Source organism: Ostrinia nubilalis, chromosome 1, assembly GCF_963855985.1.
Source record: "Ostrinia nubilalis chromosome 1, ilOstNubi1.1, whole genome shotgun sequence".
NCBI lineage: Eukaryota > Metazoa > Arthropoda > Insecta > Lepidoptera > Crambidae > Ostrinia > Ostrinia nubilalis.
This window is the reverse complement of record NC_087088.1, coordinates 15,278,347-15,301,120: the sequence shown is the minus strand read 5'-3', so window position 1 is coordinate 15,301,120 and position 22,774 is coordinate 15,278,347. Positions and strand designations below refer to the sequence as shown.

Here is a 22,774-nt window from a genome sequence, read left to right as displayed (position 1 = left end):
CATCTTTGGGAAGCGAAAAAAAAAGATAAATCCGGTAGATTACTTTTCGAATTTAAACACCCGAACGCCGCACAATATTTCTTTCTCTTTATTCCATTTTTAAATAATACTTCGATCATAGAATTATAATCATACTACAACACACGCCAGCGTCCTGACGAGCGCGCGCGTGACACTCGACAGATATAATACCCGCCGGCGGGGCGCTTCGCTGTAGGTAATTATCGGATGTACCGCGCGGAGTGAGCCAGGCCTGGTATAGGAAACATGCACCGAAGACGTGAATAATTTCACATTTTGTCGTAGCGATAAGAACGAATGATGCAATCTTGATGACGCTATAAAATTCAGCGGTTTACGTCCTTATTGTGACCAGAAACATACCTACATAAGGAACAAACGATGCATGTTTACATAAACACCACAAACGTTTGACACGCGTATTGTATGACGTCAAAGAGGGTTCGATGGTTTACGATACGACGGAAATGGGACTTCGTGCGTCTCCCAGAATTGTAAGTAAACAAACAAAAAATTCTACCTGCTCTTTCGAAAAGCCAATTTTGGAATCATCTGGAATGATCTTGTCCTTGGGCAGGCAACCTTTAACAAGGGAACAAAGAAAGTTGGCTCTACCTGAGTCCCTTTGAGATTGGGAGTGTAAAAAAATGAACACCTGTTGTAAAACAGGTAAAATTTCCAGGGAAACAAATTGGGGAAAAAACATCAACAAAACAGATTTCTTTCAACAGGTAAGAAAGTTTAGGAGCAATGGAGTTTTTAAGGATTTAGTTTAGAAGTAGGCACCTACCTACCCTACTTTAAAAACATTGTTTTGTGGGTGTTTGGTGAACTTTTAAGGAAATTCTGATTGTTTGTGAAAAACCAGGTTTCATCTGGATCCAACCGGTTTTTATAACATTATGTAACTTATATAATGTATTGCTTAATCTGTCAAAAGCTTTGAATAAATGTTTGGTCATTTGATGGAAAATATTATTGTTTGGTGAATTATGGCCTAAACCTAAACTGTTGACTGCTTATATCTCTGAATCAATCTTATCTTTCATTATGATAATGTATCCATTACCCACATACCTATCTACATAATTATTAATGTAATATCAAATTAAAATTGTTTTCTTATCATGACAATTAGAATTAAAGGTAGTGATTTGTTGTTAATTTAGGGTAGCAGGCAGGTATTTATTTAAATTCTAAATTGAAAGATAATTATGTAGTATCTAGTTGAATCAACAAATTTGCTGTGAAATTAGCCTCCAATAGATAATTATTAAAATAATTGAGGGTAATAGTCTAACTTAGCTACAAAAAGTCATGCTTGTGTGCACCATATCATGGTAACATTCACACAATAGGCATTATTGCACCAGACAATCGAAATAAGCATTGCTATGTTTATAAAGCACTGAATTCAAATGATACTTTCATAAACACTTCATAAGAAATTCTGTTTATTATTATATTCAATATCAAAACTAAATCATTTGAACAAAGAACTACCTGAGTTGTTAAATAAATGATTGCATCATGTTTTTAAAAACAAGATATAAATTAATTTGTTAATGTTTTACAGATTCTATAAACCATTAAGGAAATTAGATTGAATCAAAGATTTTTTATTGGAAATATTGTTCGATGGATTGTTGAAACTAACATTTTGTGTGAAACTCAAAAAACATATCGTAGTCTGGATCTACCAGCCTATTAATAACTCAAATATAGCTTAATAAAGACACATTTTAGTAATTTCCAATACGATAAATGTAAATTTTTTATGGAATAAATTACTACGACTTAAAACTTAAACGAGAAGATCCAGACAACTCCACAAATGATGACTGTAATTGGTTAAAAAATAATGATCACTCAAGAATGAACAACATGTTTCTATTTCAAAAGAAGGGTAGATCAAATTGGTTAAAATTTCATTCACTATTAATGACTTTGGGGCTTGATCAATTGCTAATAGGTTAGTAACATTGTGAAAGTGGGAAAATCCTATTGATGAATGTACACAACAAAGCGAAAGCTAGGTGTTTTCTGCTTTACTGATTTATGATACGATTATCACTGACCAGGAAAAAATACAATGAGGGTAAGTTGCTTTACATACAGCACAGGCATGTGGATTTGTGGTTTCATAAATGAGTCATCGCAGTTTTAATCTAGAGTATTCCACCGACTAAAATACGAAAACAGAGCTCGATCACGGAAGATATTATACGTGCGGCCAATACGAACAAGTTACGAAGCGAGTAGGTAGTCACAGGGCGTCACGTAAGAACAAGAATAATTGCTCCATTAGACGCTAATGGCTAGCCAACGTAAAACAATAATAAGAGATCTGAATTATCAGCATAATAATACAGTCAGCATCCTCATATGTATGTAATAATTGTATTTATAATTCCAATGGTTTCACGACGCTGGTGACGTCCGCCGTTCGTTCGATAGGAGGGTACGACCTTCATTCTAACCATAAAAAGAAACCTTTATGTTTTATAATAAATAACTATTAAAAAAGCACTTACCTCCACAGCCATACACATTGAATAGGAATTGAACGGTTTCAGCCGTGAGCAGCCAAGGAAATTCACCACACACACGCCAAAAACGTGTGCCTCGCACAAAAAAACTTAGGGAACTGAATTTTGGGGTTGCTAGATATCAAACTTCAAATATTTCTAAACGTCCATTTGGTGTTGCAATATTAATAAATTTCATGTAGCAGTAACGTTAACGTTATTGTATTTGTAATAAAATAATGCATGTAATTTTTCTGATGTATGAGATCACTGCTGGATGGTAGATGAACCCCAATAATGGTTTTATACATTTCCTTCCCTTCTTTTTTTTGGTGACTGAATAGTTTGGCTGGTAACCTGGTGACAACAATACCATCATGCATGATGGCTTGTTGCACTACTTGCACAGAGGAAGTAATCATTTGGAAGCTTGGCACAGCTTTTCATCTCTATTGCAGTTTTATAAAGCGTCCTGGAACTATAGTTCAGTCAGTGTAATACGGCTACCTGTAAGCCTCGAGTGTAAGTTCTCGAGTGGCGACCACGGGCTGGAAGACGTAGCGTGGGCAGGCCTCTTACTAGGTGGACCGACGAACTGGTAAAGGTTGCGGGAAGAGCCTGGATGCGGGCAGCGAGAGGACCGTGCATTGTGGAAAACCTTGGAGGAGGCCTTTGTCCAGCAGTGGACGTCATTTGGCTGAACTGAAACGAACGAACGAATATGGCTACCTAGTATTTTTAGTAAATGTAGGTAATATTGGATGAGCAATCATGAGGGGGTCGTCAACATATTAACAAAAAAGTCGAAATTGTTTCAAATGAAATGGTGACCTTTATTTCATCAAACTACTACATGGTTACATGAACATGAAATCGTTGGAACCCGGCGGAGGCAGGTGATCTGCGTCGGGAGGCGGCTGGCGCCTGCCAGGCATGGGGCCGCCAGGGGGGCCCACGGGGTCGAAACGGGCGCCTGGAGGAATCCCTCCCCTGAAAATAAAAACAATTCAACTTGAATGGATAAGAGTATCTATGGGGTAGGCATTATTTCATTCAACTTTGCCTATTTAATAAAAAAAAAATTAAAATCAATAATAATATGACCAATATTAATTCAGTATTAATGAATTAACAAGTACGAGTATGTACATACGGCCACAGTGTTAACTATCCATTTCCGTTTTTGCTCTCACTCACTGTCACATTATATGGTGATTCTGGTGAGTCCCTCGCACTTTAGGTTAGAAATCCTTGGCTTAGTTTCTATTGTATTGTGTACCTAAATTGTGAAGGGTAATAAATATTTTTTTTGATTCTTTGAGATAGAACGAGACAACATGACCGGCAATGGGCAGTTGACACTGTTGCCGTGCCGATAGTACATTTTTAGATTTTCTAAATTACAAACCTCGGCAGTCCACCAGGTATACCAAGCCCAGGGTTTTCGAGTTCACCACGAGGATTAAAAGGGTTGAACAACATTCCACCACCACCAGGAGAGAAGGGGTCCAAATCTGAACGGCCAACATTCAACGGAGGAAGGCCCCTGAAACACAAAGATAACCTTAGATTTCATGACCAGATTCGAGAATACTGCTAATTTAAAGTACGAAGCATGATTTTTACCACAAGTCCCTTGTGTCAGACTGTCGGTGCATAGGCATTCCTGGCTCTCTTAGGAAGTCTTCTGGTGGCCTCCTGCTGGTGGAGTCAGCTGTAATAACATTTTAATTGGATTATTTATTAATCATGATGCAAATTTAACTGACAGACAGACAGTAATTGTCATTGGGAAAGTTTTTTTTTTAATAAAAACTAGAAATAAACTGAAATTCTGAATTACCTACTATAAATTTATTAATATAAATTAAATAATATCATAACTTATAATTTGTCATTCAAGTTTTAATTGTTACTGATACTGATAACAAGTATGAAACAAAAATGTTTGAATGAACAGCAAATACACAAGCTTTTCATAAAATAACTCACTTCTAGTTGTTTGAGTCTCTGCTGTAGCCGTTGGCCCGGATATAATTGAGTCAATAAGATCTCTTTTAATGTTATACATGAGATCTTTATAAGTTGGCATCAGTGTGTCTATAGCTCCCATCATTTCCTTGACCGTATCGTCAATTTTAACTGCAATGTTTGATACAGCTAAATCGTCTGACCTCTGCAAACAAAACACATCATTATTATTTTCTTATGTCATCATCATCATCATTTCAGCCATAGGACGTCCACTGCTGAACATAGGCCTCCTCTAATGCTTTCCACGTTGATCGATTGGTAGCAGTCTGCATCCAGCGCTTCCCTGCTACCTTTACGATTTCGTCAGTCCACCTTGTAGGTGGACGTCCCACGCTGCGTTTTTCGGTACGCGGCCTCCATTCCAGAACCTTGCTGCCCCATCGGCCGTCAGTTCTGCGTACGTATATGCCCTGCCCATTGCCACTTCAGCTTGCTAATCCGTCGAGCTATGTCAGCAACTTTAGTTCGTTTACGGATTTCCTCATTTCTGATTCGATCTCGCATAGAAACACCTTTTCTTATGTGCATTTTCAAAATATTTTGCTTTTGTGTAAACAATAATACTGTAAAGTTTCGTCGAAATCCGTTTAGTTGTTTTTGAGTGAAAGAGTAACAAACATGTTGACATCCAGACATCCTGACACCCAGACATTCAGACATCCATACAAACTTTCGCATTTTTAATATTAGTAGGATAATACTCCAGTTTTACTCTGTCCATTAAAGTTTAAAAACAACATGTAAGACTAGACTTGAAATAACATTTTACTAACCATTAGGTTGACAATAAGATTTCCATCAGTATTCAGTCCATGAAGAATGTACAATTTCTCTTCAAACATATACCTCATTGTATAGTTGTCTTTATCATTCCATCCTGTTGGGAGCAATTCACTCTGAGCTTCATTTCCAGTTATTGTACGCTAGAAACAACAGAACATATGTTTAATTGAGATAGTTACACAGCTGTCCGAAAATCGATGTAGTTTTAGTTGAATCAATCTTAATAACTACCTCATCACCAATACCGATGCTGCGAAAACCTCGTTTTGTTAAATTCCAATGTATAAAAGCTATGAGAACATCAGATTTTCGCTTCACATCTTTCTCGACAGTCTTGAAAGTTAGATCCCAACCAAATAGCGCATCTGCCATGATGCTTCAATAAGAATCAAATGTGTAGAGAAAACTTGTGGTATAAATTACACATCTAATTAAAAAAGTATATTTTTGTTTTATTTCCACAAAGTTTAGCCGGAATTATTTATTTTACGAAATAGTAAATAGCGATTTGTCATGAATGATGACATTAATTTGTTTTGATTTTGACTTTGACATTAGTGACAGCCACAAATCGCATAATTATTTTAACGCCTACACCGCTTTGTAATGGCACGGTTATACGTACGACTTTTTAACCGGTATTTTCTTTAAATCAATATTCGACTTAAAATTCGTAGTTCGAATTCGAGGTACGCGCACCTCACTATTATGATGGATCAAGAAACAACATGGCGGGCAGTGTCAATTCGGGAACGTCGCGATCATAACGTGAAATAATGAATTTTGTTGTTTTAGAATATGGGTGAATATGTGCAATAATTTTTTAAACTTTGATGTGTAAAGTGTTGTGTTTTGATTATATTTGTGCAATTAAGTGTTAAAAATGGCCTCGGATAAGATTAAAGTCGCTGTTCGGGTCCGACCTTTTAACAGGCGAGGTAAGCTGGTTTCATTTTGCTAATAAATAAATGTTTCCTATCTTACAGGTGACTACGTAAGCTTGACTTATCTTTGCATTGCGTTTTCGCTGATAAAATCGCTATGACAGTCATGAGCGTTACGAATCTGATAAAATTCAATGTTTTCCCTTGAATTTTTTGTTGTCTGTAAACCATGTGAAATTGACAATCAAATTCACAACAAAGAGAAATTCACTATAATTCAGCATTACCTGTTCGAGGTGTTCAAGAACAACATTTACGAACATTTGTAGATAAAATATGTTTTATTTTGTTCAGCAGGGAAATAATGAATCATGGTTGAAGGTTTGAAGGCTAGGTCTAAGGTACTTCTATAGTGCAAAAAACTTGTAGATTTTGATCTATAATAAATAGCTTAATCTACCTTTGCAAAATATTATTTAACTTATTTATTCCTAATTAAAAATTTTGGTAAATTGTTCCTTATAAGTATCAAAACTGTAAATTATATATTTTTTTCTCTATAGACACACTTGTCTGCCACTTTCATGATTGTGTACAGGTACCAGGTGTGATTGGGGTCAAATACCTGCCTTGTCTTGCTTAAAAAAACCTGGATATTTTATAATCGATGCGGCAGAGAAAAACTAAATCATCCTATGTTTTTAAAAAAGTCCAATGTATGTGCTTTCTTTACACCGAAGTGTACATACACATTAGGGTGGTCCTTATTTTTCGACTTTTGAATTATCCCCGGGGCACTTTCTCATTCGATTATATACCTCTAAATATGAAATTAGCTTTTTTTGTTTTTTTTTTAGTTAAGATTTAGAGGTCGCTACCAGCTGTCAAAATATTTACAAAAGCTTTGAAAATCTTAAATCATGATTTCATAAATGTTTTATTTAAGTGTTTATATCACATTTTACGTGCAAAATGAACATCGCATAGATAGAATAGACAATCGCTTCTTGTCCCCTTCTCCCCTCAACCCCTCTTCTGTACCGACCATGGTACCGACGCGTCGAGATACTAACAAGTAAACTCTTATATCTTAAAAATAATTGATTCAAATATGTACATTGTACATAATATATTAGTTCATAGCAACAACAATAATTTTGTAATATTTTTATTTGGCTTTGGCTTTAAAAATAAATGAATCTAAAGGTAGCATTCGGATCAAGACGACCGCGACGCGAGACCGCGACTCGAGACCGCGACCGGCGACCGCGACCCACTGCTTTATATGAATTAATAGGAAGTGCTGACGGATGCAAGCGACCGAGTCGCGAGACGTGTGGGCGTGGCCTGCCGGCTACTTGCGTCGCGCGACTCGGTCGCTCACAAGGCAGTGCCGTCGCGCGACAGATGCAAAATGGCCGTGTTTTCTTTGCACGAAGACGAAATTTTAATAGAATTAGTAAGTAAAAACGCACCTGTATTCGATACGAGACTTCAAGCTTATAAAGATAATACTGTGAGAGACAATATTTGGGAAAAAATTGGAAAAGCATTAAATAAAACAATTAAGTTCAAATGATACATATTTTTATTAGAAAAGGTACTTATTTTTATTGTTTACAGATAGGTACTATTTTACTTTAACTGCAAACATACTGAGTTTCGTATGGGTCGCACGACTCGTGTCGCGAAGATTCGTAAGTAGCTGTCGCCCTGCGACCTGCGACCGGTCGCCGGTCGCGGTCTCGAGTCGCGGTCTCGCGTCGCGGTCGTCTTGATCCGAATGCTACCTTAACAAATACAGATTTTGTTTTTACTTAGAATTCAAACCTTGGTAGCGACCCCTAAATGTCTTTTAAAAATTAAAAAAATAATAATGAAAGACTTTCATATGGTATATATTCAAATTACGTGGTGCCCCGCAAAATATAAGAAAAAAAATTTTTTTCGTAGGAATAAGGACCACCCTAATACACATACTAAATTAGGTTTAAAAAATAGATTTCCTTTAGATAATATCTGATTACTCAAATGTGATGTATCATTTTATAGAAACAGTCATGTTCATGTTTAATTTTTGTCATTGTTAAACTAAAAGTTTTTACTGGAATAGATGAATTGTGAACCTAAATGAATTGTGATTCCGGAATAATTTTTTAATGGCTACAAAGAAATATTGAAAGAGAAGAACTGTAAGAGTAGAAAACCCTAAAAATGATTATGTCCTCTTCTCAGACCTACTGAATTATACACTAAATATCACAAATGAAATAAGATTTATCCCGAAGCAAGAGGAATAAAGGGTTCTATAAATCTATCAATGGTTTGATTCAGATTCCCGTCTTGTCAGAGAAAGAGAAACAAAACACTTCAACATACATTTTTATGCTATTATTTATGTATCTGACAATTCGGATCAGGTGCAATCAGAAGAAAATAAGGTGGATGTGTCAGCTTTGAGTGCACTTGAACAGAGATTTAAGTCTCACATCAATAAACAGGTGCTTAAGTCCAGTTACTCATTTATTTCTACAATATAACTTATAGATTTTTTAAAATTAAAAATAAAAACAAGCCATTTAAACAAACAAGATTAGATAAGTCAATATCAGAAATATTGAGAAATAAACTTCTTGTTACAGTTCAAACACCTTGTTTTATCTCTCAGGAAATATTTGACAACCTGTATCTTTTATTTGCTTTAAAGTTATCTAAGTTATAAATAGTTGTAAAAATTTGGTTAATATCTTCCCAGTTGGACAAGAAATTTGTGGTGCACTTAGATAGGTAATATATTTCAATTTTGATTTTGTAAGACATTTTAATGCTGAATGTGGGCAGCACAAGACTGGTGTTAGAAATCTATAGGGGTTCTTTTGTATAGCAGTGGCACCATTTGATTGAGACAAAGATTTGTTATTACTTTTTCTTGTAAATTAAATAACATTTTGACAACTGAAGCAGCTTGTGCCTATGTAGCCCATTTTTCCATTACTGATTAAAATTTTGTAACTTCTGTGGGTTCTTAAATCGACGCATATATTTTTTGTGAGTAGACCTAACAGACCATAACGTTTTGTACCACATATCAAAACGCCCGCTTAACTTTAATTATGATAAAAATATTTAAAAATTATATCAAAACGCACTTGGCGTTCCGTTAGCCGTCATGGTAAATGCACTTGTATCCGACTTGTGATTGCTGCGTGCTACTTTCGGCGTAACGTCTTTACGTAATTTTGGTCGGCTTTATATCGATTTTAGGTGTTGCAAGAACATCATCTGCGGTCTCATTACGACGATGCTTGATTAGTTTGTCTTGAAAGTGAAACGAATGTCATACTTGCTTTTAAATGGGTCGTAACCTCATAATGCCATCTGAATTCTTATAAGACTTACAAAAGTTAAACTTATTAGGGGGTTAGTACACAAAAGAACCAAGAAAAAGAAGTTAATACACAAAATAATCAAGAAACAGAGCGGACAGTAAAATTCTTAGACTTTCTTATTCCAAAATTTAAATATTCCAACAGTGGAAAACAAACAATTCAAAGGTAAGTATCGGTCTGTGCAGCCGTCTAGCCGGTCGTACATATTCCGTTTGCTTAACATAAGTCGGTGTGCATAGAGAACCGGATTTGTTAGAGCTCGGACGTACCGCCGACCTCAGTTGACTCACCTACTCTTATACCTACTTGGATTACGTTACTTTTATTTTGTAAACTCGGCTTTTGTTTTATTATTATGATGGTATGCTTGAATTGCCTCTAGTTCAAACAAATATTACGTTTCTAAATATCGACTTATCTAAACGTAATAACTACGTTATGAAATAATAGTTTGATTGGCATAATGCTCTTTATTTTAAATGTTAAAATTTCATAGTTAATTGTCGGTTTTCACAGAACCAAGACCGTTATTTCGGCCTGCGCCTGCGCTCGTACATCTGTAACCTAACTATAGCAGCCTGTGCAGAAGATGATGAAATACGTCAGCAGCTTTGCAACGGACGTCTTGGCACATTAAGTTGACTGGATTAATTTCAATCAATCTAAGGCCCCTAAGTCTAACGTCCTGTTATTTTGAATCTTTCAGTACTAATTATGTCTCATTATACTTAAAATCTACACTCGCTAACGGCTTTAGTGGCAACTTGATAATTGTCGTACAAAACCGAGACAAAACTTTCAGGGGAGTGGAAAGCGACCGAAACTTGATGTTACGCTCTGTAACTCGAGAGCAAGTTCTGTTTATCAACAGCCTGATCTCAGCTTAGACTTAGTGCTTAGTTAAATGACTTATTACCGTTGGTATCGCCTTTCTTAGCCTGCCTTTCCGCTGTAAAAGGAATTGCAGTAAAGCTGTGAAATGGTTAAAATAATTTCACCACGAACTTTGTGCCTATGACAGTTTTGAAGACGCACTTTTGCGATAAAAAGAGACAACAATTGCAAAGAAGAAAGCTCAGTATGTAGTTAAAACAAGAATTGCATAGAGCAAAGCTGCTATCCCAACTAATATTATAAATGCGAAAGTAACTCTGTCTGTCTGTCTGTCTGTTACGCTTTCCCGCTTAAACCTCGCAACCGATTTTGATGAAATTTGGCATAGAGATAGTTTGAGTCCCGGGAAAGAACATAGGATAGTTTTTATCCCGGTTTTTGAAACAGGGACGCGCGCGATAAAGTTTTTCTGTGACAGACAAAATTCCACGCGGGCGAAGCCGCGGGCGGAAAGCTAGTTATGTAATAAATTGATGATTCCGAAAAACGGGACTAAGGTACAGCTTCCTTCTGTTTGTTTAACTTCAGTTAAGACTAGAACGTCTAGACGCCTAAAATTTTTCACAAGGACACTCGGAGCACCTTCACCATTAGTATTTTCTGGAATTAATGTTTAAGTAAAACATCGTTCTAAGGGCGCCCGGGCGCCCGCAATTAAACGGGGCTCCAGGGATTCCAAGCACCCTTGAGAGCTCGCGAGATCTTCAACGGAGTGTGAGTTAAAACATAAGTCGAATGCTTTCCGAATATTCAATAGCTATCTCAGCTTTAGTCTTACAGCGTCTAATGGCTCTAATGAGAATTTTCTTTGCCAAACCTTGTGTCTTACCAAATTTAATTTCCAATAAGAACTGACTCATTATTATTTGTTGTAGTGTGGATGTATTATTATTGCAATTTACATATTCTTATCATCATCTTTTAATTATCGTATCGTGTGTATTTGATTACAAATTACCAACTCTTCCAATCCAATATTCTATATGAGAACATCGTCTCTTTAGTAGCATTTGATTTCAATAAAGCAGTCTGAACAGCTCATAAATGAAATAAAAATCACCTAGTTGCGATAAAAATATGATTACCCGCTCACCGCCCAGCACCAGCAAAGTAATATTCAATCATAAAATTTTCCAATATAGTTAGGAACGTTAGGAGGAGAAAAATGGCTTCTCGGTAGACTCCTTGGTGAGAAAATAACGTCTATGCAGCATTAAAATGGTTGGGTACAAGTAAAAAAATACGTTTCTCTTTAAAAATCATAGTTTTTTAAATTTCCTACAATTTCTTGTCCACATTGGGATATTTTTGGACTTTGGTAAAGCGTGGAAAGTTTTGCTGACTTAAATTTTCGCTGACAAAAGCGGGATATGTCAGAAAAATTCCAGTTACTCCAAAGTCCAAGATTTTATTCAGTACCTATTTAGGTCCTTTTTAGAGCGCTTATACAGTATACACGTCCCAAATATGGCTTGCCCTCCTATCACCACCTCGGGACAACATAATATGGGCTGGTGCTGAGAAGAAGTGACGGAAGAAACTCAACGAAAAAACCTTTGTCAGCCTCTTTTTCAATCAAATGCAGCTACAGATAGTAGATAACTCATTAATTTATTAACAGTGGTCGCTCCTGCAGTATACCAAAACTTTTTATGATACATCGCATTCGCAGTCCAGTAATTGATTACGTTCGATCAATAACCCGATATAATTCAGCGAAACTGGGGCAGGTCGAATCAATGAAGTAACGATCGCCCATAGTTTTGTTGGTCTAGTAGTTCAAGTTGTATGGCCGTTTGAGACTTGTTTGTAGAGAAACGTTCTTATGTATGTCTAAACTAGTATTTACTGAATAACTGGATCACTGTTTTAGTTGTCAGGTTGATTCTTCGGCTGTTCGAGTTCCTCATCCACTTAATTATTTATTCATCCACTTAATTATACTTCTATCCACTTAATCCTGAATTATGTTGACTAACATTTATTTTATTTTATTGGACGTCGATAAATTTTCTTACGTCCCATAGTCTTACTGTAATTTTCTCTTTGATAGATTTCTTTCCTCGTGTTTTATGTAGGTAACAACAAAGACCTTTAATATCTTTGTTTGTGTCTAAACATGGGTGACGTAAGAAGGCTATATTGGATAAAAATAGATCCTATTTACCTACGGTTCAATTTACCGTTTAAACAGTAACTCAAACAAGTGATCTTAATTATTAAATTTTCCTTTCAGAACTCGAACTTGGGACACAATGCGTGGTAGAAATGGAGGGGCAGCAGACCGTTCTGCAGTACCCGCAGTCGGCACACGAGAAAGAAAGGTAAATAATAGTTGTTTCTTTACTGTTTGACCTAAACGCTGTCCTACATAAGTTACTATTAAGTAGGTTGGTTCTTGGAATAGCATAAATAGTGCTGGTGTGACTTCTTCATACAAAATCACACATGGATCACGAGACGTGACGCTCCTTCACAATCACTACTATGTACTCTCTTGGAAACTAAAAGCATGGGAAATAAAATCACCAGTCAGACTTCTAATTAGCTATTCTGTTTTCTGATTCCTAGAGACACATATAACCGGCGTGTTCCCTGAAGTTTATAGGAATCCTATAGTAACAATGCCTATTAGATAGGATAAAAAGATGTATGTTAACGACATTATCTACCCGTGAAAAAAGAATTGAAGTTGTGAATAAACCTTCAGCTAATACTAAATTGAATATCTAATATGTATTAAAAATATTGATTGAAGCTAAAGTTGAGCAACATCACTGTTTTAATTGCTGTAGTTGCTTTAATTATTATCGGATCAAGTAATAAATTGGTATTTTTAACTATGTGTTAATAATATTTGCTCGTTATATTAAATAATTACTTATTGTTACATCTTACAATACTGAAAAAGATAAAACTACATGTAAATTACAATATTTCAAGTCTTTGTGGAACATAATTAATGATGCATATTGTATTTTTAATTATAGGAAGTGTTCGAACACAACGGACCTTTGAAACCGTCCTTGCTCTAGTTTCAAGAAAGAATCCAATAGGAAGAACGAAGTAGTCTTTGAAAATACAGAAGCGATACTTAAAAAGTCCTCGTTACAGTTAAAATAAAGATACTAAACACGAATGTGTGTGCATTTTGATTTATTGATTGCATTTGTTGTTTACTAATAGGTATTACTAATTGCAGAAAGTATTTACCAATGATTGAATGACTCAGTTTTTGAACCCGACTGGATATTGCAGTGAATTTATTTTTCATTTTAGTTCGAAACATTTACTTATTAAGATAAATAAACTATGTAACTACAATAAATAGAACGATTAGCTTCGTAAATCGTCCAAGTCATGAAAGCAATGCTTAAAACAATAATAAGTAATATCTTTTTATTACAATTTTCAACAACGTCTCGGAGACTCACAAATTGACAAAATGAGTCCGATTTAACCATACTTCGCCAATAAATCACATATCTCCTGAAGAATGTCGTGACGCAAAGAATCGTTTATTTAGCGATTCGATATGTTTAATGTTTACGATCGCGGTAGTATTTGTTTTTGTTGGCAATAAGCAAACATTTGAGCAAATATGTGAAGTAAGTACTTACTGGTTTGTTCCGATTTGCATTTACGTTTTCAATGTCGATTGGATTTCAAAATACACGTGTCGTTCGTTTGGGATGCTCTGATTCGCATCACCTCGGGTGGCGCAAGCGCCGGTGTTGCGGGCACAAAGCAGATACAATCAAATTGCATTTTTGTAACAAAGATGGTCATTGATGAGCTGTGGAGTCGGCAAACACGAATATAGGAAGGAGCGTATGAGAAGAATGATAATGCAGTCTGATAATTGCTTCCCGTTTCCACAACACGCCAAAGTTAATTTGTTTCGGATAGTTTTTACCCGACAGCTAATACTAAGATGAGATATATAAAGTTTTTGAAAGCAACTTTTTTAACACGACATTCTGCAAAAATAACTGGAACGATAAACATTCATGATTGACTTCGGATCGTCACGTTCACCGACCGATATTAATATTACTTCAGTCCGTGTTAATAAACCCTGTCTAATCAAAGCCAATATTTATTTAAATTAAACCCTCTTTTTCCACCCTCGAAAAAGTAGGGCAATAATATCGAAAAAATAGCCCATTCGTTGTAAATGAACATTGGTAATAGTCATAAGGGGTGGTAGGGGGTTAGGGGGTCGTGCCTCACCTAGCTTAGTTTTCCAGAACACTCCGTCATGCCCCCTAGCGGCCGGCGGGTCGGAAAACTCTCCCATCATGGAAACTAAAACGTGGTAGATTGAATTCTGGATTTAATATTTTAAAGTACAAATTTGTTTGCTGGTGCTCATTCAATATCCAATTTAATATTATCGATTGTAATGTTTACATGAGAACAATAACGCGTATTAATGGATAGTTAAATTTCGACCTAATTGTGTTCAGTTCACCTACTTGTTGCTTTATTGACAATACAATATGGTAGAATTCAATCATGATTGAATTTGTCGTCGAAGAAGTCCAATCTCTTGACTTATCCATGTTGTTAAAACTTGCACGTGTTAGCACATAAAATAATAATAAGTTTTAAACAAAACTAAAACGGAAGCTCACGCAAAGCACAATTAAGCGTATAAAAATAACCGCATAATGTTCTGGGGGCACGGCAGTGCCCCCACCAAGTCGAGCAAAAAAGCGGCACGGCCGTACCATCCTTTTCTCGAAGCAATTCAGGCCATTTTCGACTGCCTGTAACTTCGTTGTGGATAAAATTAGAAGGCTGAATTTTCATTAGCTATGCAGGCATTGTAAAGACACGGTATATTTAAAATTTCATTCAATTTGAACCAGTAGTTTAAGAATTATAACGGGTCAAAGTTACTTAATTTTGTCACTCACTGACTCACTGACTCACTGACTCACTGACTCACCGATCATCAAAACTCTAAGGCACTTCTAGCAGACCTAGAAGCTTCAAATTTGGAATATAAGTAGTGTTTGGTGTATGAATCAAGGAAAAACTAAAATATTTGGGGGCACGGTAGTGCAACCGCCAAGTCGAGTAAAATTTTTCAATTTCGGTCCAGTTTTCTAGATACATAACTGCTGTCTACAAAATACAAAAAGAAATGAGATTTGGGGGCACGGTAGTGCAACCGCCAAGTCGAGTAAAATTTTTCAATTTCGGTCCAGTTTTCTAGATACATAACTGCTGTCTACAAAATACAAAAAGAAATGAGATTTGGGGGCACGGTAGTGCAACCGCCAAGTCGAGTAAAATTTTTCAATTTCGGTCCAGTTTTCTAGATACATAACTGCTGTCTACAAAATACAAAAAGAAATGAGATCCCATCAAAAACAATACTTGTCAAAAAAACCAAGTCTCGCAACTCAGTTGTTCTACGGTAAAAAGTTGTGAGATCCATGTAATACCAAGTCCAGGCCAGGAAATCTTTAACGTTTTACATAAATATATTGACTTGGCCATCGCATGAAAACACGTGTAAATTAAATTATTTAGTGCGATGGCCAAGTCAATATATTTATGTAAAACGTTAAAGATTTCCTGGCCTGGACTTGGTATTACATGGATCTCACAACTTTTTACCGTAGAACAACTGAGTTGCGAGACTTGGTTTTTTTGACAAGTATTGTTTTTGATGGGATACAATTTCTCATGTTACGTATCTAAAATTTATGTTACGAAGGTATTTTTTTAATAACACTCCACTGGGGCTATAAAACTTCAGCCGACCGCATACTGCATTATGCAAATGGATACCTAACTGTAGCTACGGCTAAAACGTAGCCTACTTTGAAAACTTATGTATAAACACACATTTAGCGTAGCGTTGATCGTGTTAACTTAAATCTGAAGAGGTATTTTGCTCACGCGCATGTCAGGTCGATGACCCGCCCGTACTAGAATTACAGCTTTTTTACCCGGTATGGCTGATCTGCAAAAAGTTGGTTAAAACACCGTGTGCTCACAATCAGATAATAAATCATGGAGTGTTAATCCAATGATTAAAGCATGGAGATAAATAATCTGGATCTTCTTATTTAAGATGTTGCTGGAATAAAGCAAAAACGAAACGTTTTTGTAGGTTTACGTAGTCTTGTTTATGTTAAAAATATCTTTAAAAGCATTGACCGTGTGTGTACGGAATATGCCCGAGTAGAAAGATACATCGTGCAAGGCAAGAGAATGGATGATCATAGTGTCCAATGTAAATCATTGAAAGAATACTGTTAGTAATAGATACGCCCTCTGTCTAATAGATGTCGTGCCCTGAGTGTCCAAGCAACTGCACTCAGGAGGATTTGATGAGTGCTACTGACAACGCCACTCTTGTGGCGGAGTCTTGGGCTGGCAATGTGTAGGTTTGTTGTCGACACGAAAAGAAGAAGAAGAATAGATACGCCTAGGTTTTACATAGTTCTTGCGTTATCAAGGGTGTTTTCACGCCCACCGGCTAACAACTACTACAAGGCAATCTATACTTCAATTACTGATAGGCGGTGAACTAATCACTGGTTCAGCCGTGCGTGATTGCCTGACTGGGCAGACGACGTCAAGTATTGATCTGGCGAGGCGACCCATATTACTTACTGATGGCGCGATTTTTAATATTCGATAATGTAACGCAAGCCAACCGTAAACGTAACGTTTCGAATTCAAAATTGGCTGTTTTCCTAAAGTGTCTTTCAAAAAATATACGTTTTTTTGGACCTTTTAAAATAAAATCACTTCTTTGTCCCATAAAAATATTCGTAGGAACCGTCAGGTCTTCTATTGAATATTGTCAGATGCTTACGGAGGTGTCCCTAAAGTCTAACTTCATTGAAACATTTTAATAAAATGAAGTTAATGCAATTCACTGAATACTGCAAATTGTCGCTCTTCATGACTCCACATCGTAGCATGACCTCACAGTTGAATGAATCATGCAATTATCAATATTGATGTTTAAATTGCTGTTTATTGTTTTTGTTTGATTATGTCCTCAGTTCAGCGGATTTCTCTTCGTAAATATTTGTCCTTTCTCTATTTGATTGAACTCTTGTTCCTTTTTTCTTCTTTTTATGTGTTTACAAATACTGCTTTGCTTTTATGTCCGTGGCAAGATCACAAAGCAACTTTCTTTCTACAATTATCATTATCTGTATTTCAAGTTATTCTATTCTTATCAACTTGTACAATAGTCTTATCTAGAGATAGCCTATTTCTGGATAAACTGAACCTAGAGTAACAGTGAGCCAGAATTCTTGATTCAAATCGACTAGCTTGTGAACTACTTACTGTTTGTGAGTTTATTTTTCAATTTAAATGTGTATATTACTCAGTAAACTTACTTACATTTTGTATTGACCTTGTTTGTATTCCACGAGCGCTGTATCAGTGGAAATGATTTCATTGCTCGTCTGTAGATAAGCGTATCGGCCGTTATCTTTACGGGGACAATTTTACTTTCCCTTTGTTCTGTATTTTAGGCGCTTTTCAGGTTATTTTTATTAAATCCCAACTAATATTATAAATGCGAAAGTAACTCTGTCTGTCTGTCTGTCTGTCTGTCTGTCTGTCTGTCTGTTACGCTTTCCCGCTTAAACCTCGCAACCGATTTTGATGAAATTTGGCATAGAGATAGTTTGAGTCCCGGGAAAGAACATAGGATAGTTTTATCCCGGTTTTTGAAACAGGGACGCGCGCGATAAAGTTTTTCTGTGACAGACAAAATTCCACGCGGGCGAAGCCGCGGGCGGAAAGCTAGTAAGGGTATAAAAAGCTTCCAGTAGAAATGGTAATGTAATCATTTTCAAATGTTTTTGTTTATTGAAAAATACTGGGTTGAATAAGACCATGCAGATTTCGGATATAGATCTACCATAATACTCACGCGTCCTAACACTTGAAAACACGATTTACCATAAAGATACTGGCACTAAACAAACCGTTAAAAGATGAAAGGAGACTAACCTTTTCAGGTCAAGCAGAACTCGTATCAAGATCCGCACGTACGCGTACGCGCAGACATTGTAATCCGCGGCTGTCTCTATCACACGGCTGTCTCGCTCGCACGCTGCAGCGTTTTTCCCTCAAGGCGGAAGTCTTGCGTTCGTGGTTTCCCGAGGACCTCTACAATCTCTTTGTGTGCGACCTCATTTTGTTGAATACACTCTTTAGCGCTGTCAGATGAATGTCGACGTTCGCAACGCACTTGGCGCGTCGCAGGCACCAGTGCTGCTATTGTCTGTGGAGAAAGCCAATTTACGGAACAATTGAAGTTGTATTAACATGTTAAAAGCATAATGCAAGCAAGTTTAATCCTGAAAACCAAATTATAAAGGGTTACTTACCAATTCCCATTCTCAAATGCAGGACCGAGTGTATGTCTTTTATTATAACTGTCTCACTTTCTGAATTTCACGCGTATACGCATATTTAAAGTATCGCTTAAGAAATCTGACCTAGCAAGATGAAAGAGATCTAGAATTTACGAATCTAAATTGTTAGTAGCTAGAGCGTGCCGAAGCGAATAAAATTAGGCTACCGCACAAATTAAAACTAACTTACAGTGAAGGGGTTCCGAATTTAAAGTGGGTAGGTACACGTTTGCCGAAGCAAGGAGTTTCCGAATTAATTATGGAGATAGTGAAGGGCACGTGAGCGCAATTTGAGTGTACTTAGAGCCAGCCCGGCGCGATAACGGCGGAGTTAACGTCTGATGAACTAATAGATTACTCGGAGCACCCTGTATACACGCAATATAGCTGGGAGTAGGGTTGCCAGGTCCCAAAAACACAAAAGCCGGACTCTGTGCTTCATTTGGCCGGACATTTTACCCTAAAAGCCAGACATCTGACGGGGGGGAGGGGGGGTCGAGTGAGTACTATCATCGGTTGCCCAAGGTCCTGATGCGTGCGATTCATATTATTCTGTGGCTCGACTTTCGCCTGGCGCGGCAGTCTGATAAAAAGCCTAACAAAAGCCGGAGACGCAATCAAAAAGCCTAACTATGTCCGGCTTTATCCGGACGCCTGGCAACCCTAGCTGGGAGTGCTAAAACGGTGCTTAAGGAGTCACAAGCGACATTAATAAATCAAGTAGCTCTTACAACACACAGCAGTCGATTTGGCCTATTATACACGAGTAAATTCAAATATTGTTCATGTCATGGCCTGTAAACTATAGAGATACTGTAATAATATGAATGCAGTCTTGCAACTTGAAATCATAGTCTCAAGACAAACTAATTTTAACGCTCTGTTTACTTTGCGATATCATCTGCTTTGAGAAACATGTTATTTTTTATCATTAATAATATCTAAGCTTGTCTTAATACACATTACTGTGTTAATAAGACACTAATGGCGTATTTATGTTTTATGTTCTATTTCATTTCAACAGTCAATTAATGACGGATAAAAATAATAAAATTACTAAAAGCTAAATGTCGCCGAAAGATGAAATTGGATCCAAAATTAATAAACGCATTAACCTATTAAATTCTCTTTGCGCGGCCAAAATTCAGTAAACCATTTACGAGGACTGCTCCACGCTTTAGTTAAATGCGTGCTAATCCCATTGTTCCATACATTACGATTTTGCAGGGCTACCAGGGGCTCCAAAAGCTATAAATTGTAACCGCAAACACTGATATAGGGCGAGGCTACATTGGTCAATGCTGAGAAAAAACATGGCATTTATACGAATGTTTCTAACTAAAATATAGTTTCAGATTTCTTGAGGTTTTCTAGCCTCCCAGATATCTTTCAGTTATATTGGTAAAATTGGAAATCGAAGCAAAAAAAAAGATATTATGAACTTTCAAAACTTAAAAGACCGGCTAAACATATAAACGCACTTACTAATCTAAATTAGACCTTTCTAAACTCAATACTCAGCCCGTCTCTTGAAAAAGGTCTTAGTTTAGTTCAATGAACAATTTATTCAATTTACAAAGTTCACGTCAATGTATTCTGGCCCTAGAGGGATGAAACCCATTTCAACCGATTAGGTCGGACACGTAATCCTAAAGGTATTATCCGATGTTACGATTGCACATCGCAATCTGTAAAAAATCGATATGGTAAGCCGTTTAACGCTGCACTTGCTCGATGCGACTTATTGACAAGTGAGCGTTTGTTGTGCACTTGTAAATAAATAATTGCTGTTTTAAAATTAGGATAAAGGAATAATGACGAGTCATTATCATCATCATTTCAGTCACAGGACGTCCGTCGTCCATTGCCGAACATAGGCCTACCCCAATGATTTCCATATTGGCCGGATGATAACTACCTTTATGAAGTCGTCTATCCAGTTTGTGGGGCGATCCTACGCCCTAAGACTCAAATGTTTTAGAAAAATCTGTAAGAGGAATTTGATCCTTAACATAAATATAAAAAGAAAACATCAAAGCCATAGAAATTACATAAAGTGTGCGACTGCGAGGCAATTGGCTTTTAGGAAGGTAAACAATTGAGTTTCCACATCCGAATCTAGTTAGTTTTAGGGGCACATGTATCTATTTTGGCTCCCGCCGGTAAATAAAATTTATCGTCCGTATTTCACGTTGCCCTAGGAAACTGACTTATTGGGCCTCCGAGAAAATCGCGGATGATTTATTTGACGTGCCCTTTGGTACGTCATTGCATTTTTATACGTTCACAATTTTCCCGATAAAACGTGAAAGAAAGTTTTATAGCGTTCCTCTCAGTTTTGTTTGGATTGCACGAGGAAAATCTTATTTACTTTGTTTGATGTTGTAATGCTCTGTCAAAGCGAAATGTAACCAGCCGTGTATGAGTGGTAAACAATTTAATACTCTATCTTCGTATCTTAAGGCTTGGTATTTCTGCTAAAGTAGGTATTTCGGGCTGTCAAAATCTGCGCGCGCAATACTTCGCCGAAGACAGCGCGCCAAAGAGCTCTCGCGGCTACACAGTATAGAAATACGCAGTTTAGAAATACGCAGTTGGTTAGGTTAGGTTGACTTCCTTCCGTTCAAGCGTCACACTCACAGCACTTTCTAATACAAATCATATCCAAGTGATACAAATTAAGACAACTTTCAAAATTTTTGGGAATATATTTTAGAATCGAATAAATATAGAATATAACTGCCAAAGTAAACACGGTTCAAAGAGGCGTGGCGTCACCCGACCTTCCGGAAGTTCCGCGCCGGCTAAAAGAATTTCAAGATTACGTCAGCCGACCTATCGGTAGATCCTCGGGAGCTTGAGCGATTGGAAAAACATTTTATGATCAGTTACTCGTAGTAGCGATTATTTAGAGCTTGGATAATAAATAATAGTTGTTGCAATTCACAAAGCTTTGCATGTGGTTAATTACATTAATCAGTACACGCATCAATTTTGTTCAGTCTTTTTGTTTATTAATAAATAAAAATATCATACTAAAATTGCATACATATTTGTTTGTATTGGTCTGGGTGTTTTCTTTCCATAATTTATGTATAACGTATGTACGGGACTCTGTATCGAAAATCACTATGAGCAATGAGCATCACACACTGTTACCTGGAGTGCATTACCGCAGCAAAATTTTTATAAATGTTGTGCTTTAGAGAGTCGAGAGTATAGCATATAATTAGTCCATCGTGAGCAGAAATTTGTCCACTAATAGCAAAATTCGTTCAAATTATAGTTTTAAAGTTATTGGCTACAAGATTATTTTATCTTGCAGCTTAGACCTTTAGCTACAGACCTTAGACAGTATTTTTGAAACATTCTTACGCATGGTGGAGGAAGGGACGCTCTAGAGACTCAAGTCTACAAGGAGTCATATGAACTCCAGTTTTAAATCCGTTAACATCTGCTGCATCTGCCATCTTTTTGGCTAGAAGATTCTTCTATCTTACAGCTTAGACCTTTAGCTACAGACCTTAGACAGCATTTTTTATTATTTATTTGTGTCAGTGTGCTCTTCTAAAGAGTGTAAGACGATTGTATGTAGGTACTATTAAAATGTAATTTTAACTCATTGGTTTTGTCTCATATTTGAGGAATGTACTATGTATCATGAGTAGAATCTTCGTTTAAAAGGATGCGAACGATTTAAATTTCAATAGGTAGACAAAATTGATAATAATTCTTAATTCTCAAAAATTTAAGCTTTCTCCAGTAACACTGATATTATTATACTGTGACTCATCAAAGTCATCATTGTCAAAAATATTGACAAATCGCGAACT

The 22,774-nt window shown here is 36.6% G+C and overlaps 3 protein-coding genes across 3 annotated transcripts in view; 1 reads left to right on the top strand and 2 right to left on the bottom strand.

Annotated features, from left to right (window-relative positions):
• Positions 1-2,676, bottom strand: part of LOC135074082 (PRL-1 phosphatase) — a 28,588-nt gene extending 25,912 nt beyond the window's left edge. The window contains exon 1 of the mRNA XM_063968390.1: positions 2,556-2,676. The gene's annotated coding sequence lies outside the window, so the exon portion shown is untranslated. The remainder of the gene's footprint in view (positions 1-2,555) is intronic.
• A 682-nt stretch (positions 2,677-3,358) lies between these two features.
• LOC135076240 (proteasome inhibitor PI31 subunit) lies at positions 3,359-5,880 on the bottom strand. Its single transcript, XM_063970725.1, has 6 exons — positions 5,598-5,880; positions 5,357-5,506; positions 4,542-4,725; positions 4,176-4,263; positions 3,958-4,095; positions 3,359-3,539 (listed from the first exon to the last, which is right to left on the bottom strand). Exons 1-6 carry the CDS (start codon positions 5,736-5,738, stop codon positions 3,407-3,409), a joined length of 834 nt encoding a protein of 277 aa, XP_063826795.1. The 5' UTR covers positions 5,739-5,880; the 3' UTR covers positions 3,359-3,406.
• Positions 5,881-6,111: 231 nt separating this feature from the next.
• The window catches only part of LOC135073913 (kinesin-like protein KIF13B), a 196,967-nt gene continuing 180,304 nt past the window's right edge, over positions 6,112-22,774 (top strand). Inside the window, exons 1-2 of the mRNA XM_063968167.1 lie at positions 6,112-6,304; positions 12,770-12,857. Coding sequence (XP_063824237.1) covers positions 6,250-6,304; positions 12,770-12,857 — 143 coding nt within the window. The 5' untranslated portion in view covers positions 6,112-6,249. The remainder of the gene's footprint in view (positions 6,305-12,769; positions 12,858-22,774) is intronic.

Excerpts from the sequence above, each read along its gene's own strand:
- LOC135076240 (XM_063970725.1), bottom strand. The coding sequence starts at position 5,738 with ATGGCAGATGCGCTATTTGGTTGGGATCTAACTTTCAAGACTGTCGAG. Across the intron at positions 4,264-4,541 it reads AGAGACTCAAACAACTAGAA|CTGACTCCACCAGCAGGAGG; the intron begins GTGAGTTATTTT and ends ATGTTATTACAG. Across the intron at positions 3,540-3,957 it reads ATACCTGGTGGACTGCCGAG|GGGAGGGATTCCTCCAGGCG; the intron begins GTTTGTAATTTA and ends TTTTATTTTCAG.